Source organism: Cimex lectularius, unplaced genomic scaffold (assembly GCF_000648675.2).
Source record: "Cimex lectularius strain Harlan isolate CLEC.00 unplaced genomic scaffold, Clec_2.1 scaffold167, whole genome shotgun sequence".
NCBI lineage: Eukaryota > Metazoa > Arthropoda > Insecta > Hemiptera > Cimicidae > Cimex > Cimex lectularius.
In genome coordinates, this window is record NW_019392811.1 from 180,886 (window position 1) to 196,294 (window position 15,409).

At 31.0% G+C, this 15,409-nt stretch overlaps 1 protein-coding gene across 1 annotated transcript; it reads right to left on the reverse strand.

Moving 5' to 3' along the window:
- LOC106672464 (ras GTPase-activating protein 1) lies at positions 1-14,496 on the reverse strand. Its single transcript, XM_014403923.2, has 18 exons — positions 13,836-14,496; positions 8,150-8,299; positions 7,882-8,088; positions 7,620-7,822; positions 7,322-7,542; positions 7,140-7,251; positions 6,961-7,082; positions 6,696-6,857; positions 6,501-6,613; positions 6,324-6,443; positions 6,147-6,267; positions 5,867-6,087; positions 5,604-5,808; positions 3,036-3,151; positions 2,778-2,932; positions 2,542-2,708; positions 1,440-1,565; positions 1-1,378 (listed from the first exon to the last, which is right to left on the reverse strand). Exons 1-18 carry the CDS (start codon positions 14,024-14,026, stop codon positions 1,301-1,303), a joined length of 2,790 nt encoding a protein of 929 aa, XP_014259409.1. The 5' UTR covers positions 14,027-14,496; the 3' UTR covers positions 1-1,300.
- Positions 14,497-15,409: the final 913 nt, after the last annotated feature.

A 15,409-nucleotide genomic window follows, 5' to 3' on the forward strand; every position in this document is an offset into this window, starting at 1 on the left:
CATACAGCATGTTTTGAAGATATAAATCTATGGGCTATACAATTTCAAAAGAATTTGTTAAATAAATTGATTTTAATATAATAGTTATAAGAAGAAAAAACATTAAATGAAATTTTGATCTTACAAACTTAAGTCTTATTATAGAATCACAATGTAAGTATATAATATAAATTTAACAGTAAACTGGTTATAGCAATAAATCTTAAATACATCTAGAAAATATAAATCTAGTAATAGTACAACAAAACTAACAGTAATCTAATACAATACTACAAAACATTATTAAAAATTTTCCCTCACATTTTTTAAAAATTTGGTGTTAAGTAATTTTATCAAATATATTATCGACTAACTAGCCTGTTATATCTACGATTTTCTATTTTGTACAATTATATTAATTATTAATATAAAACATTTAAGTTTTGAGTCCCTTTCAAACCTGACCAATGTATTTGCAGATAAAGATGATGTTTTTTTAAACTTATTTCTTGTTATTAGAAACACCAAATGAATTTTCTTACAAAACTAAAAACTATCATTTTGTAATTGATATACTACTGCAAATTTTGTTATATTATATTATTGTTATATCAATCATTCTCACAACTTGATACAGACTAGATTACAAACTAAGTGAAACACACTTATTCAAAAACAAGTTAAACATTAGTTTGGCAGTTGTTAAATGTCATTAGATAAAATTATGAAAATTATTAATTTTAGTCTTAAATTCTGTTAAATCCAATGTTCTCAAATGAATTAAAAAGCAACACTGGTACAAACAACAAAGAAATGAGATTGTCTTCATTACTAAACAACAATAATACTTGAACTTTTTTTTTTTAAATATAACTCATCTTTGGAATGTTTACTTTTTAGGCTTAATAAATTGGAATAGTAAAATGTTTTGCAGTATTCCATAAAAATAGTTTGTTGAACTAAAAAAATTCAATAAATGAAAATAATAAATATGTACAACACTAGCTTGCATACCACACAGATTCAGACACATACACCCTCACCCACATCAACATGTGTATTAAAATTGTATAAAACTAATGGCACATGTTAGAGAGCAACAATTTACAGATAGCAGTAGGTTGAAAGTACAAAAATACCCATTTGTGTCCAAACTTATACAATTCTAAATGGTCTGTTGTAAATAAATGTTTATATTTAAAAGGTTTGGCAATTATTCGTTTAGTTTAAACAGAACTTGTGGTATATAATGTCAGCAATAGAATGCAATGCAATCTTATAAATAAAACATGCCCAAACTTTGTAGTTGAAGACGACTAAACTACCGGATCATTTCTTGATATTTCTGTTTATGTTTACTGAGCATTTCTGTGACAGTCACTAATTTTCTTAACGTCAACTGAAAAGGACAAAATATTAAATGGGCTGCTTCAAAATGTTACATCATTTAATATACTTACTTGGTTTCTGCTGAGAACTTGAAGCTCTTTTAGATGTGAGACACATATGTGGTGTAGAGTCCCTAAATCCCTAGCAGGATCACCCTTTCCCCTCTCGCCTTCACTTTCTGGCTTTTCAGGTACATTCTAAATTTCAAATAACATTAGCAACCTATCGGCTGACCGATTTTTCATTTACAGTAAAAATCGTTTAAATGAACACCGGGTGTAAAAACATATTGATTATAAGAACGAAATTTCTAGTTCCCGGCCAGCTTTAATGCAACTTAATGTATAAAATATCTGATTATAAGAACATCAATAGTAAGAACATATTGCTTTTAGTGACCTAAAGTTATTATATTTCTGAGAAAACAACCTTTTATAAGAACTTCATGAGAAAATAACAGCACACAGCAGAAAATAAACACTTCAAAACTGGGCTCAAGATTTGCCCACTGAAAACAGTTTGATTCAAATTCTATGAAGACGTAGACTTGATTGAGTCTTACTACCCATGGAATCATCACAGATGAAGAAATTGTTGCAGGGGTCAAAGCAGAAGAAAATGATTTAGAAGAAGACAATGCCATAACAGATGATTCAAGTGAATTTTTGTGCCCCACTTTGAAGGAAATGTTCTCAGCTATAAATGTGGTAAATAAATTTTTAACAAGTAATGACAATTTTGCAGAAGAATCTGTGAAAATGACAGTGAAAGAACTTGTCACCATTACAGAAAATGCTTTTTACATTAATAAAAAAAAAAACTAACAAATATTACAGATTATTTTTCAGTTTTGCAATAAATAAAATTTTTGTGATTAATCTTTTTGTTTTTTTATCTTAAAACCTAAACAATGATAATTAAACAGGGCTTGAAATTTGCAAACGCTTTTTAGTTCCAAACTTGTTACCAAATGGGATTGCTAATTTCAACCCCTTAAAAGTAGTTCCAGAGGAATGACTGAAAGAGCCTTCAACTTTCTAAAAATTGATCAATAATTAAACCGAAAAAAATTGATTGCCGGATATAGCAACTATCGGGCTTAAGAACCAAGTTCAGACAGTCCCTTGGATATTCTTATAAACGATTTTTACTGTATTTTCAACTCATACTTACTGATAATTGGTCAAGGAAGACAACCATTCGTTCTTTATTTTTCAATATAAAAGGATTAACAACTTCCATATAGGGTTCTTTTCCACCGAATTCAATCAGATTCGCCAAATTTTGCAAACATTTGGCAACCATTATTAAAGATCTGGATGCCATTAAAGGCGGCGGTTCTAAAATTTACATTTGAAACTATGTTATGTTATGTTAATGGTGAAATGATTAGGAAGGAAAGTAATTACCTGATATGAGATTGAATTGTCTAGGATTGAGAATGGCAGGACATAGCAGCCTTAAGAATATAAACCCGCTTACAACTCTAGTCCTTACAAATCGCTCGTGAGGCCATTTACCCATGACAGATTTTTGTAAACATCCACAAATATATCTCACAGTCCTTTGAAAATAGAACAATTAAATTGGTTAAAACTAATACTACTTAACAAAATTACAACAAAATAAAGAAATCAACTGTATAACTTTATTTAAAGAGGTCTTACTTAGGACAAGCTTCAGCAGACATGAATATAGATAAAGTGACTTCATCTAATACTTGGAGCAAAAATTCAGCATTGGCACAAGCATCATCAGGTGAGTCCATTTTTAAAGGATTTAACTGAAAAAAGAGGAGGAAAACATTTTAAAACTGGTAATTTCAAGTCAAATATATAAATTATTTGTTAATGAAGGATATAAATCACTGTGTATATTGTAAAAAGGAAGGGACTAAGAATGATTCCTTGAGGAACACCCACCTAGACTTGAATGAGTTAGTATGTCTCTACATTTCTCTGTAATAGTTTTTGCATCTTCACGATTAGCTTGAGTGCTTAAATACTGGGTCGTAAAATAAGTACACCATTTTTTTTATTATGGTAAATTCAATGAAAATTTCAGGCAAAATCTAATCAGCAATACCTGAATCATTTTGTTCTATCCTGTTACCATCTTTCATAATTTTGTAAAATTCTGTCCACTTAGAACTCCTCAAATTTTTGAGCTATGAACTCCTCGGTGTGTTTTGTGCAGCCCTCAAATGAACTAGTTTTCCCTATTAATAGTTTTTTCAGAGCCATGAATAAGTTTGAAGAGGACATGCCAGGCAAATGGTGGATAGGGTAGTGCATCACAGACAAGCTCAATAAAAATTATGAATGATGGAGTGGGTGTGGAGTTCAATCCTTTTTAAAAAGATGGTTCCTACTCACAGTAAGTATGCTACTGATTTTGTTAATACTTACTTACTGTGAGTAGGAACCATCTTTTTAAAAAGGATTGACAAGCTAAATTTTTGGCACGTCTACAAAGTCATGTGGGGGTGAGCATTATTCTGGTGGAAAACAATCCCCTTGCAATTAAGCCCCTTTCAGACAATGTTAAAAGTATCAACACTTGTTCACTCGAACACTCTAAATCAAATCAAGGTATGGTCTTGAAAAAAAAAGGAAATTCCGTTGTTACTGTTAAACTTTCGACCCATTTTAAGGTCATCATCAGAGCAAAAAATCTTAAATATCACATAATGAAGTTTTTTTACAGGCAAACTCAAGTTTCTTTGAATACCAACTGCGTCCTAAGATTGCCAAGGACTGTCAGAGTGGTGGCCCTCTTCCTTCACACCAGTTGCCTAGTTGAATCTATGAGTTCACCAAAGAAAGCTTTGCAATGCAAGTTTCAATGTGAAACAGTTTTTTGAAGAAATTCATTTAAGTCCCAAGATTTGGAACAAGAAGTGTGAGGACAGACTGTGACAGTCCTTGGTAATATGACTGAGTCGATCTTCAAGAAAATTTGAGATTGCCTGTAAAAAACTTAAATATGTTAATAAGATTGTGTTGCCCTGGTGATGACCTTAAAATAGATCGAAAGCTTGGCAGAAACAACTGAATTTGCTTTTTTCTTCAAGACCATACCTTAATCCAGAGTGCTTGTCTTTCAGGCAAGGCGGTTTGATTGATTCAACTGCTTCAACTGCCTGGTTAACTCTCAATTAGTTAACTGCCATGTGAAGACTTTTCTTGGCTGATTTAAAACCGTGCAATTCGTGGAATCAACTTCTCTTCCCAATGGGGAGCTCAGCGTGATGTTAGAACCCAAAAAAACAGAAGCACTTCTTGTGCTGCTGTTCTGCAAGAAGAGAAGTAAAAAAGGAAGAAACAGAGTCAATGAAAAATGTGGATTCAACCATTACACATCACAAATTAGCAGTCTGAGTTGTGGTTTTCCCTTTACAATAATAAAAAAACCATTAAACAAAGAAAATATTTGAGTTTTTCATCCATTTTTGAATTAACAAAACATCATATAAAAATGCAAGATCTTGAACAAAACTGACAAATAAAATCCCTTTTCAGAATGTATAAGCAATAATGACCAAAAAACATGCTTCATAACACAAGAGGGATAAAAACTGAATTATTGAAAAATGCTACAGGCTTATGTTACAGCCCGAATGTTAATTGTTTTACAATTTTTATAGCATTTATGTTCCACATTGCATCCAAGGTTCAAATGGGTATAACTTGATCCTTTATAAGTTTATTGTAAACTTAATGAATTAACCTACAGCTCCATCATCCCTGATCATCCTGATCAGCCTATTCTCGTGAGTTTTGTGTCAGACACATCATGGCAAACAATATTTGTAAGAATAGTCATGTTCAAGATATCAGGGAGATCAAGCTAGAGGTTGTCTGATAATTGTCATGATTTTTTGTAAAAGATGGTTCTACTCACAGATTTTAATTTTATAATATATATTATTTTATTATATATCTTTTTATTTTCACAGATTAAAATCTATGAGTAGAATCATCTTTTACAAAAAGTGAATATACATACTAATCCCCTTCATCATTTCAGTTGTCATTATTACAAAACTGATGGGCTTAAATTAGAAAAAATGATAAAATGTTTCAAATACATAAAGAGAAACAATTTTCTTTGAACTTAATTTCAACTTGATTGTAATAAGCATGTTGTTTTCTTGGAAAAATAGTAATGGGAGATATAATAAATTCATAGCAGAATGTATAAAACCTAACCAGTATAAAAATTATGAAACTCACCTCACACGACTGTTTAGCTTCAAGAAGCTTGAAAATTATATCTTGTACAGCAGACTGTAAAAACTCCGTACAAACAGACTTCATGTAAAGGTCCATTAAAGTGGTAGTCAATGAAGCAGCTCTAAAAAGTGTCGACGTTTCTTCTTCTTTTTCAATTTCGGCATCATTAAGGGATTTCAAGAGATCGGCTTCCTTCTTTTCATGTCTGGAATAAATTGCGTAAAAAAGCATAATAGAATATTTTTGCAATATATGCAACCAACCTAAATATCCTTAGTAATGAATTTGCAAGAGGCATTCTGTCTAAGTGGCAGATATCAGCAAGTGCCCGTACTACTTCTAATGATGGGTCTAAAATTAACTGCTGCATTGGAGAGTATTCTTCTTGGGGCATAATAAGATCGTGTAGGTACCTTAAGCGTAATCTTAAAGCTCCCCACTCTCCAATTGGTGTTATACCAGATAAATGATACCAATCTTCAATCTACAATACGAGTTAATTAAACCATCAAATTTTCACCATGTAATTTTAAAAATTAGTACCTCATCTCCGTTTGTAAGACTGGATAACTCGACAGTAACTTCGGCGACTTCTGTGTCTTTTGAGCGCTTTCCTTTATTGTATAATGTAATGGTGAATGAAATTACATCAGGTGGAACATCACTATAAATTAATTTTTTTTAATAAAACAAAACTAAATTTATAGATACACCACATACTCAAGAATAAATTCTTCATCCCAAACAGGGTCAGGCCCTCCAGTGACTTTAGTTCTTGCTACTTTAACTTGATTGAGTGAAATTATGCAAAAAGGATTTGGGACCAATTTAAACGGTAATCTGTAACCAAAATATAAACAATGAAATGGCAGTCATTAGTAATTTTAATATACCGACCTATGAGCATCAAGAATGTGTAATTGCAGAAATCTCAATTCTCTCAATTTCTGAACTTTAGGTGACCGTGTCATTTGAGTGACACACAGAGGTTTGATCGCTGATATCCAGTCCTAGATTTTATTAATTAAAACAACAATTATATATATATATATANTATATATATAAATCAACATTATTTATTAGGTGTCAAACCTGAGCAGAATCTGCGGAAGTAGCTGAAAGATATGTTGTCGTTGCTAAACATGGCAGAGCTCTTTCAACAAGTTGAAAACAATTTGGTCGCTCAAACACACTGTCATGAACTTGATATAAATAGGCACAACTTAAATCTATTAGGCCTTTTGGCTTTGTTCGCTAAAAATTAAAAAAAAATGTTAACTAGCAATTTAAAATTAACCATTTATTCATTTGTTAATTAAATTTTTTAAGGGTGTAATAACAATTGACCATAAATTACCCTTGGATTGTCATAAAAGCACAAGTGCGTGTCAGTTCCATCCACAATAAGTACAAAATACATGGACTTCCACTTTTTGTTCTTTTCGCTCTTTTTGCTTAAATTTCCTTGCATTTTAATACCTAAGAATAAACTCTGCATTATTTAAAAAGAATTTTCAACAAAATAAAAAAATTTACCTTTGATTTTCTTAAGACCAACTTGTTCTCGGCATTCTCTTAAAGTAGCATATATTTTCTCAGCGTGTTGAACCTCTTTAGATTTAACAGGTCCATCAGTTTCAGAAAGAGTCTGTCAACATATTGTGATAAATTATTGCAATTTAATTAAAGTTATAGGAAGTGATTAGATGTATATTTACCCTACAAACAGGCTGAACTAAAGTATGGCCTTCGACAATCTGCTCTTTTCGATAACGATTGATGACAGCATCCAAACATTCAAATGTCCTTCCTCCCATCAAATAGCGCACTCCTTTCTTTTCAATGCGAAAACGTTGGATTTGGTTGTTGATATGAAAAAATAGGGAGTAATCGCCTGGAGAATTATCGCTTGGCCTTACAAGAAAGCTTCCAGGCCCACCTTTCAATAAAAAATATAAATAAAATAAAAAGTTGTGCAAAATTAATTAGTTAAATAATGTTATTAACAGTAATTACATTTGACGAGCATATCTACTGCATCACTTTTTGTGACATTTGGGTGAAACCAGTTGAAAACAGTATTAGGATCGATATTTTCATCCAGGTCATCAACAAGATCTCTGAAAATCATGCCTTGTTCACCAGTCCGATGAGCGGTGACCCAGAGCCAGCCATCTCCCATGTCATTATGAACAAAAAATATATCACCTTTTTGGAAACTAAAATAAAAAATGCATGTTTTAACGGAAAATTATATCAGTATGTTAGTTATACACACCTTAATTCGTCTGTGTCTGGCATTTTTGTATAAGGTAGAATAGCGACAACTCTCTTCTTATCATTGACTGGTTCAGGCGGGGGAACTGGATGGACCAAACGTTCCCTTTTCAATAGGTCTGAACAGTTTGTATAATAACCAATCAAATCAGACAATGAATAAAATTGTCTTCCTCCGATATAAAAATCTCCGCACACAGCTGTTATTCTAGACAGGGAATCGAGCAAATTAACAAAAAAAATCCGTCAATTAATGTTTGTTAACGAACCTAAAATGGTTTATTCCAGTTTTTCCAAAATATGATAAAACATAAGAACCAGGTTTTCTGTCGCTCTCTCTTACCAAGTAACTGCCCATTTTGGCAGCTTGGTATAATCTTTCTTCCGCAGTGTATCTGTCTAATCTACCATGATACCACCTACAAAAACATTAAAACAACTAAATAAACTACCAACATTTTAATTTGAATTGCACTATTACATTCACTTTGGATAAAATTTAAGAAATGACTCATTATTTGCATACACAAAAAAATTAATTGTAATGCGACTGACAACACCAATCGGTTTTGTATAGATACATTGCAGAGAGATATGTTTTAAATAAAAGACAAACTGCTTAACTCAACTCCTGCCTGTAAGCATGTGTGAAGAATTCACCAGTGCATGGGAATAAGCAAACATTCCCAGCAATGGGTCAGTGAAAGGATAATTAAAAATATCCTACATAGAAGCCAATTACCTTTGGAAAAAAAGAGAAAACGAATTGTTTAATAAATAATTGACATATCTTTATGAGAATGTTTGACTTTATAAACCAAGCCAAATATGTGGCACTAATTAGAAATTATTTATTTTGTAAATTCAAGAAAACAAACCTGAATTTTATAGTTTCCTTGCTAATTTGAATCATAAATTTATATTCCTGAAATTGCTAAAATTCTGTTTGGATTTAGGACTGTTTTATTACACACAAGAAATATTTATTTCAGATAATATTTGAATGAGCTGATGAGATTATTTAAATTTAATTTTTGTCCGAAGGGCAAATCAAGAAATACTCGAAAATTGTCCTCAAAAGAAAATTTGCATAAATATGAACCAAAAATTTTATTTATACCAATTTATTTCAAAAAGGACAAAACCACAAGAAAAAGCACAGACCACTACCGAAAATAATATGAAAATGAAGTCAACTAAACTAAACTAGAAAATTAAAGACGATAATCTACAAGTATCTCCCAATATATAAAAAGAGATTTATAATCAGAGAATGTTCAGAATTATTCATTTTGCTTAATTTCACTTGTTTTTATCTATAGTTAGAATGGGTACATTTGCACTATCCTAGATTTTCTATTTTATTCTGTGGAAAATGGTTGAGTTGTTTTGAATTGTGGATTACTCATGGTTTCCTTTGTTTTAAAGTTAAAAACACTCAAAGAAAAAATATAACAAAGGATTTCTTTATTTCCATAAAATAAAATCTAAAAATGTAGACAATAATTGAAAATATCAGCCCTAGAATAAACAAAAATAAGCTGAGTTGCATTTATAAAATATATGCTGTAACTTTGTAAATTAATGCAGTTCACTGTACAAATAATTTTTATTCAAAAGATCTGTAGACCGTAAACACATTTTTTTAAATCCAGAATTATTTCAAAATGAGAGGAAGTCAGTGCATTTGAAAATAGTTGGGAAATCTTGTATCTTTCAGTTAAGATAGAGCAAGGAATGAAAGTTGTAGATTTGGTATGATAATTTATTGAGACGATTTCTCGGAAATGTTATATCTCTTAGGAACAAATGTGCGTTTTATGCTCATTTATGTAGATAAAAAAATTTTTAAAAATAATTTCTTCTTGTAACAATTTTTTTAAAATTTAATCTTGTATTTTTTTTTTAAATTTGTAATGACAATCCAAAATGTAATTGACTACCAAGAGATTCAACTAGCAGTTAATACAAACACAGTTATTACAATCTTGATTTGCCATTCAGTGCAGGGAAACTTGTGGGGACACTATTAACAGTAACTCATTTTATTTTTTCTAACTTGCAAGATTAAGCTTTATATCAAAATGGTGACATTTTATATTGATCAACTGGTAGGCAATGGATTAAATTTTTGCATTACTTCTTCACTATAAAAGTTAATATTTAAATGGTAGGTTGGTGAAGAAAGGGGAGAATAAATAACCTTAATTTGCATGACGAGAATGTTCTAGCATTCTCAGCAGCCATAATAGGTTGTTATTAGGTATTTAAAATTGACTAGAATTGGGGAATGACCCATTGCGGCTGCTGAGGATAGCCAATGAGCCGAAACAAACAGAATAAAGAAAAGATTTTGTATGGCATGAAACAACTGGTTTTTCTTTCTCCATTAACCATCTAAATTCAAAAACTGTACAATGATATCGATGTAATTAAAAAAAAGCTTGTTCCTGAGTCCTTGATGCTAGTAACATAGAGTAAGGGTAGGAATTTCATAGATGTTAATGAGAAAGTCTTAATTTTAGATACTAATTTCCTAATACTAATTTACTAAAACAGTTTACTTTTTATAAGAGTGTAGTGCTGTTGCTATAAATAATCAATAAGCCATCAAATTGAATAGAATATTTTGCAGGGAAATTCTGTTTCTTCCAGGACCAATTATGTTTTATTTTATAATCCTTTTACTTGTTTTTTTAAACAAGGGTTTGCAACAGCAGAGTTCATATCAACCCTCAGGGTATCAGTGTTTTTGAAAAAAGGCCCATTTGAATATGTCAGGTTCAAATGCAGGGCAGCAGGATTTGAACCCAGAACCACCTTACTGTGATGAGTGCTGTTTCAATGCCTTAACCATTGCGGCCACTGATACCCCCTTTATTGGAGGAAAAATTGCAAGCATGAAACTTTTTTTTACGTTCTCCTTCAAGGGGAAAAAGTCGGCATATAACTAAATAAATAAATAAAAATATTTTAAAAAACTAGGAAAACTACATTGCATTTGATGAAATGTGAGTAAGCACAATAAAAAATAAATAAAACAAATTGCTAAAAAATTGAAACTTTAATACCGACATCCTGAAAAGTTGTGTTTTTGTGACATGTCCAGTTTTTATCTTATAAAAGTTTGGGCGTCATTAGAAAATTTCTTTGGGGCTGTTTCTTCCAGGAACAATGCGTAGTTTTGTTTGTTTTTGTATGTTCAACATTAGAACTAAAAGAAAGAAGTACAGAAGGAACAAACATTGTAAGCAAGAAACCGTAAATGTTATAATAATAAATTCAAACATTATAATGCATTATACGTTATAACATTAATATCAACAAAGACCGGTCAATTGAATATATTACTACACACAAATAAATAAACATTTTGTTTTTAAAAGGTATATTCTGAAAAGTTCATTCTATATAAATAGTTGTAGAGAATTTACTTAATGGAATTGGCAGACAATCAACACAGAGATATATGATTTTTTTTTTTTTTAACTTCATGACAAAATTTTGTTAAAATTCTATTCTTTGAGGACCAATTACATATTATTTTCAACCATCTCAATATGTACACAAAATTTAATTTGACTAATTATATCTATGTTATTTTGGACTAGTCATAAGAAAATTTCTTTCAAACTGTTTCTTCTAGGAGCAATATTATTATGCTTATTTATTTATTGTTATTTTATGCTTATTTTTGAAACACAAAAACACTAAAAATATAAGAATTTTGGTTTCTGGTTCCATTAAAGAAAACATCTTTAACATGAAAAAATGGAGAGAACGAGACCAAAGCCTTCAGAAAAACACAAACTTAGCGCAGTTGAAGATCCATTCTGCATGATAATCAGTTCATTACAGGCATGGACGTTGATTCCACCCCATAGCATAACATACTTTGAAAGTAATACATGACACAAGTAGCAAAACGTTCTACACTTCATCTGCACACATGAGCCTAGTCATCCGCCACAAACCAAACTGGCACTCGTCTGTGATGAGAACAGCCCCATTAAGTGAGATGCTTATTTGTGAATAATCGCCTTTCTACTTGATGCTCTCAACTGCTGAAGAACATGACATGGGATGTCTAGAGACTAGGCTATTCTCTTGAAGCCCTCTGTTGATTGTTTTAAATCACCCTTACATTTTGGACTGTTTGGAGTTGACTACCTATCAAGGTAGCTATTGTTGAGTCTTCCAGTGGCCATAATAAACCACTATAGACCATCGTGTATGGAAGACCATACCACACACAGGACTTGGATAGTGTAATGGACCCAAAGCATCTACCCAGACAAGATCTTGACTTAAAACCGTGTTTTTATGGGGAAAAAAATTACTTTTTTCCCCCACTTTATTGTTTCTTCAAAGAAAATAATTTGAAAAACTGAGTCAACAAGTTGGCTCTGGAAAGGTTTAAATTGAACTCTTTTTTAATAGTTTTAATCTAAAGAGTGTAAAAGTATTAGTAAAATTCTACAAACATAAACAATTTATTAATGCTGTGTTTATGCTTTAAGTCAACTATTAAACTTTATATCTAGTTATTATGTAAAATAAACAAATAAATAGAAGAGTATTTTGTTCATTTGAGTGGTTTTTAGATCATTTATATTTAATTTAGTAGAAAACCAACATGGAGATAATGAAGATTTTGGAAAAATCATAAAATTAAAATAATAGAAATAGTAGTTTTTTCCTAGAGTAATTTTACTGTTATGAACTGTCAGTCGATTGAATTACAATAAATAATTAGATATTAAGTGTTTTTTGGGTATATTTTGTAGAGAAGTTTGTTTCCTATAAAACTATTTTTTGCATAATTTATGTATAATTTTGTAGAAAACCAACATGGAAATTATGAAGATTTTGGGATTTAGATAAACTATCAATTGATTGTAATTGTTATAAATAATTAGAGAGTAAGTGTTTTTTAAGTATATTTTGTGGAGAAGTTCGTTTCCTACAAAACTGTTTTTATGATAATTTATGTTTAATTTTGTAAAAAACCAACATGAAGGTAATGAATGAAGATTTTGGATAACCCATGAAATTAAAATTATGGCAGTTGTAGTTTTTTTCCTAGAGCAATTTTGTTGTCATGAACTGTCAGTCAATTGTAATTGCTGTAAATAGTTAGATAGTAAGTGCTTTTAAGTATATTTTGTAGAGAATCGTTTCCTACAAAATTGTTTTTAATATAATTTATATAAAATTTTGTAGAAAACCAACATGGAGATGATGAAGAATTTGGCTAAACCATGAAATTAAAATAATTGATATTGTAGTTTTTCCTAAAGCAATTTTGTTGTTATGAACTGTCAATCAATTGTAATTGCTATAAATAATTAGAAATTGGGCGTTTTTTAAGTGTATTTTGTAGAAATCCAACATGGAGATGATGAAGTTTTTGGAATTTGTATGACTCACAAAGTCACAACACGAAATTCTTCGTTATTTTTTCCTAGGAACTACTTTCATTGTTTTGTTATCGCACAGTTTAAATTTAAAATATATTTAAATGAAAGTTCGTAAGCCATTCCCCTTAAAACAAAGTAACAAAAGTCGAATATCACGTTCATTCAATTGTAGCCAGCTGGGAGAAATGAATGAACAGTTGTGGATTTTGAATGACTCACGATAGGAAATTCGTTCAAACTTTTTTTCAGCGATTGTGTGGTTTACTTTTTTTATGCTTAGTCTATGGTCGTTAAGGGGTTTGTAATAAAAGTTTTGCCAAAATTGTTTGGAATATTAAGTATTTATTATAAAAAGATTGACAGTTTATTAGCGTTCTGTGGTGAATGTCGAATCGAGCCGTTCAATTTTAAAATTAATAAAGATTGAAGGGCGGAATATTGTGAATGGAAGATCCGAGAGGCCGTCGGTTCGTAGTGGAAATAAATAATGAAAACGTGCAAACAAGCCGTAGGGAAAGGAGAAAAGATTGATTACTGTGTTTCTGGAGGGGCGTTGGGCAGCGATTCCGCCGCACCGATTTCTTCTTGGTCGGCCGTAAAGGGGTCGAAATCGTCGACGATCCCACCATCGTGTCCTTCTTCACTTCCCGTGCTCGGAGAACCGTGGAGCTTCTCCTTCGGCATTATGATGCCCGTCCCGCAGCCGCCTCTGATGAATTCGGCCATCGCGTTTATCACAAAGACATGGCGATAAGAAGTCTCGTCGAGCCAGCGCCGAGTCTCGAGTCAAGGGTCTCGCGAGACGCAGCTCGCTCCGAACAGAAACAAGTGATTAAGTTTGGCAGATGAAGCGTTAGATAGCAGTGATAGGCGATATGCTGAGCCTTGAGCAGTCTGACCAGCACCGGTTAGTTCCAACAGGGGTGGGCGAAGTGGTCTCATCAATCACGGCGATGACGCTTCGACATTCACCGTGGTGAAACCAAAACAGTGATCATTTCAAATTCAAACATTTTAGTTTTTGTTAAAAAACAATTTATTTTGTTTTAAAAATGACAAATTAGTCTCATAAAATTCCGTTCTGAAAAACACATTTAAAGAAAAAATTCCTCCAAAAATCCAATCTAGCTGGGAAAACATTTACCCAGGAAAACCCCTTAAACAACTCATATTGTTGGAATTGCCGAAGACATGTGCTAAACCCTAACGTCTAAATAAATATTTAAAAAGTAAAGAATTTATTTTATTTTTGTACACCACGTAGAATTTTTTTAACATAAACCCAAAAATTTTTTAAAAAGAAATTAGTCTTAAAAATTTCCATTCTTAAAAACTTCTTTACAATATTCCTCCAAAAAAGGTTAATCCTGGAAACACTTTCTTCCCAGGAAAAACACATATCAATGATCCATAATGAAGAAAGACATCTTGGTAAAATTACTGATGATGAGCAATAAATGCGAAATGACAAAATAAATGTTTAAAACGTAAAAAATTTAATTTTTTTTTTAACCACATGGAATTTTTTTTGACAAGAACCAAAAATTTTTAAAAATAAATTAGTTTCAAAAATGTCTGTTCTGAAAAACACCTTTATAAGAAAAAATTCCCCCCAAAAAAGGATATACCTGGAAAAACTTTCTACCCAGGAAAGAAACACAACCACTCATGCTGAAAAAGGACATCTTGCTGGAATTACTGAAGATGGGTAACAGAACCCAAAACATCCAAACATTTGTATACATTACAACGAAAATAAAATCTTTTATTCTTATGTTTAAATTATGTTTAAAATTCTTAATCAGTATCAAGGTAGAAAAAAAATCAGTAAATACATACAAATCAATGTTCAATCATTTCTAATTTCAGAAATTTTGAGAATAAATGTTCTTACATTTTTATAAGAAATTTATTGGATGTTAGGAATGATAAGATAAAATTAAATTATAAATTTAAACAGTTTAAATATAGACAATATTATCTGTAAAATATATTCCTCCTGTCAAACGTTTCAAATTTTAAAAATACAGATAAAGTATGATATGTAAGAATTTTTTAAAAATATTTTTTATTTGTATTTCATAACAAATGTTATGTACAGAAGCATTT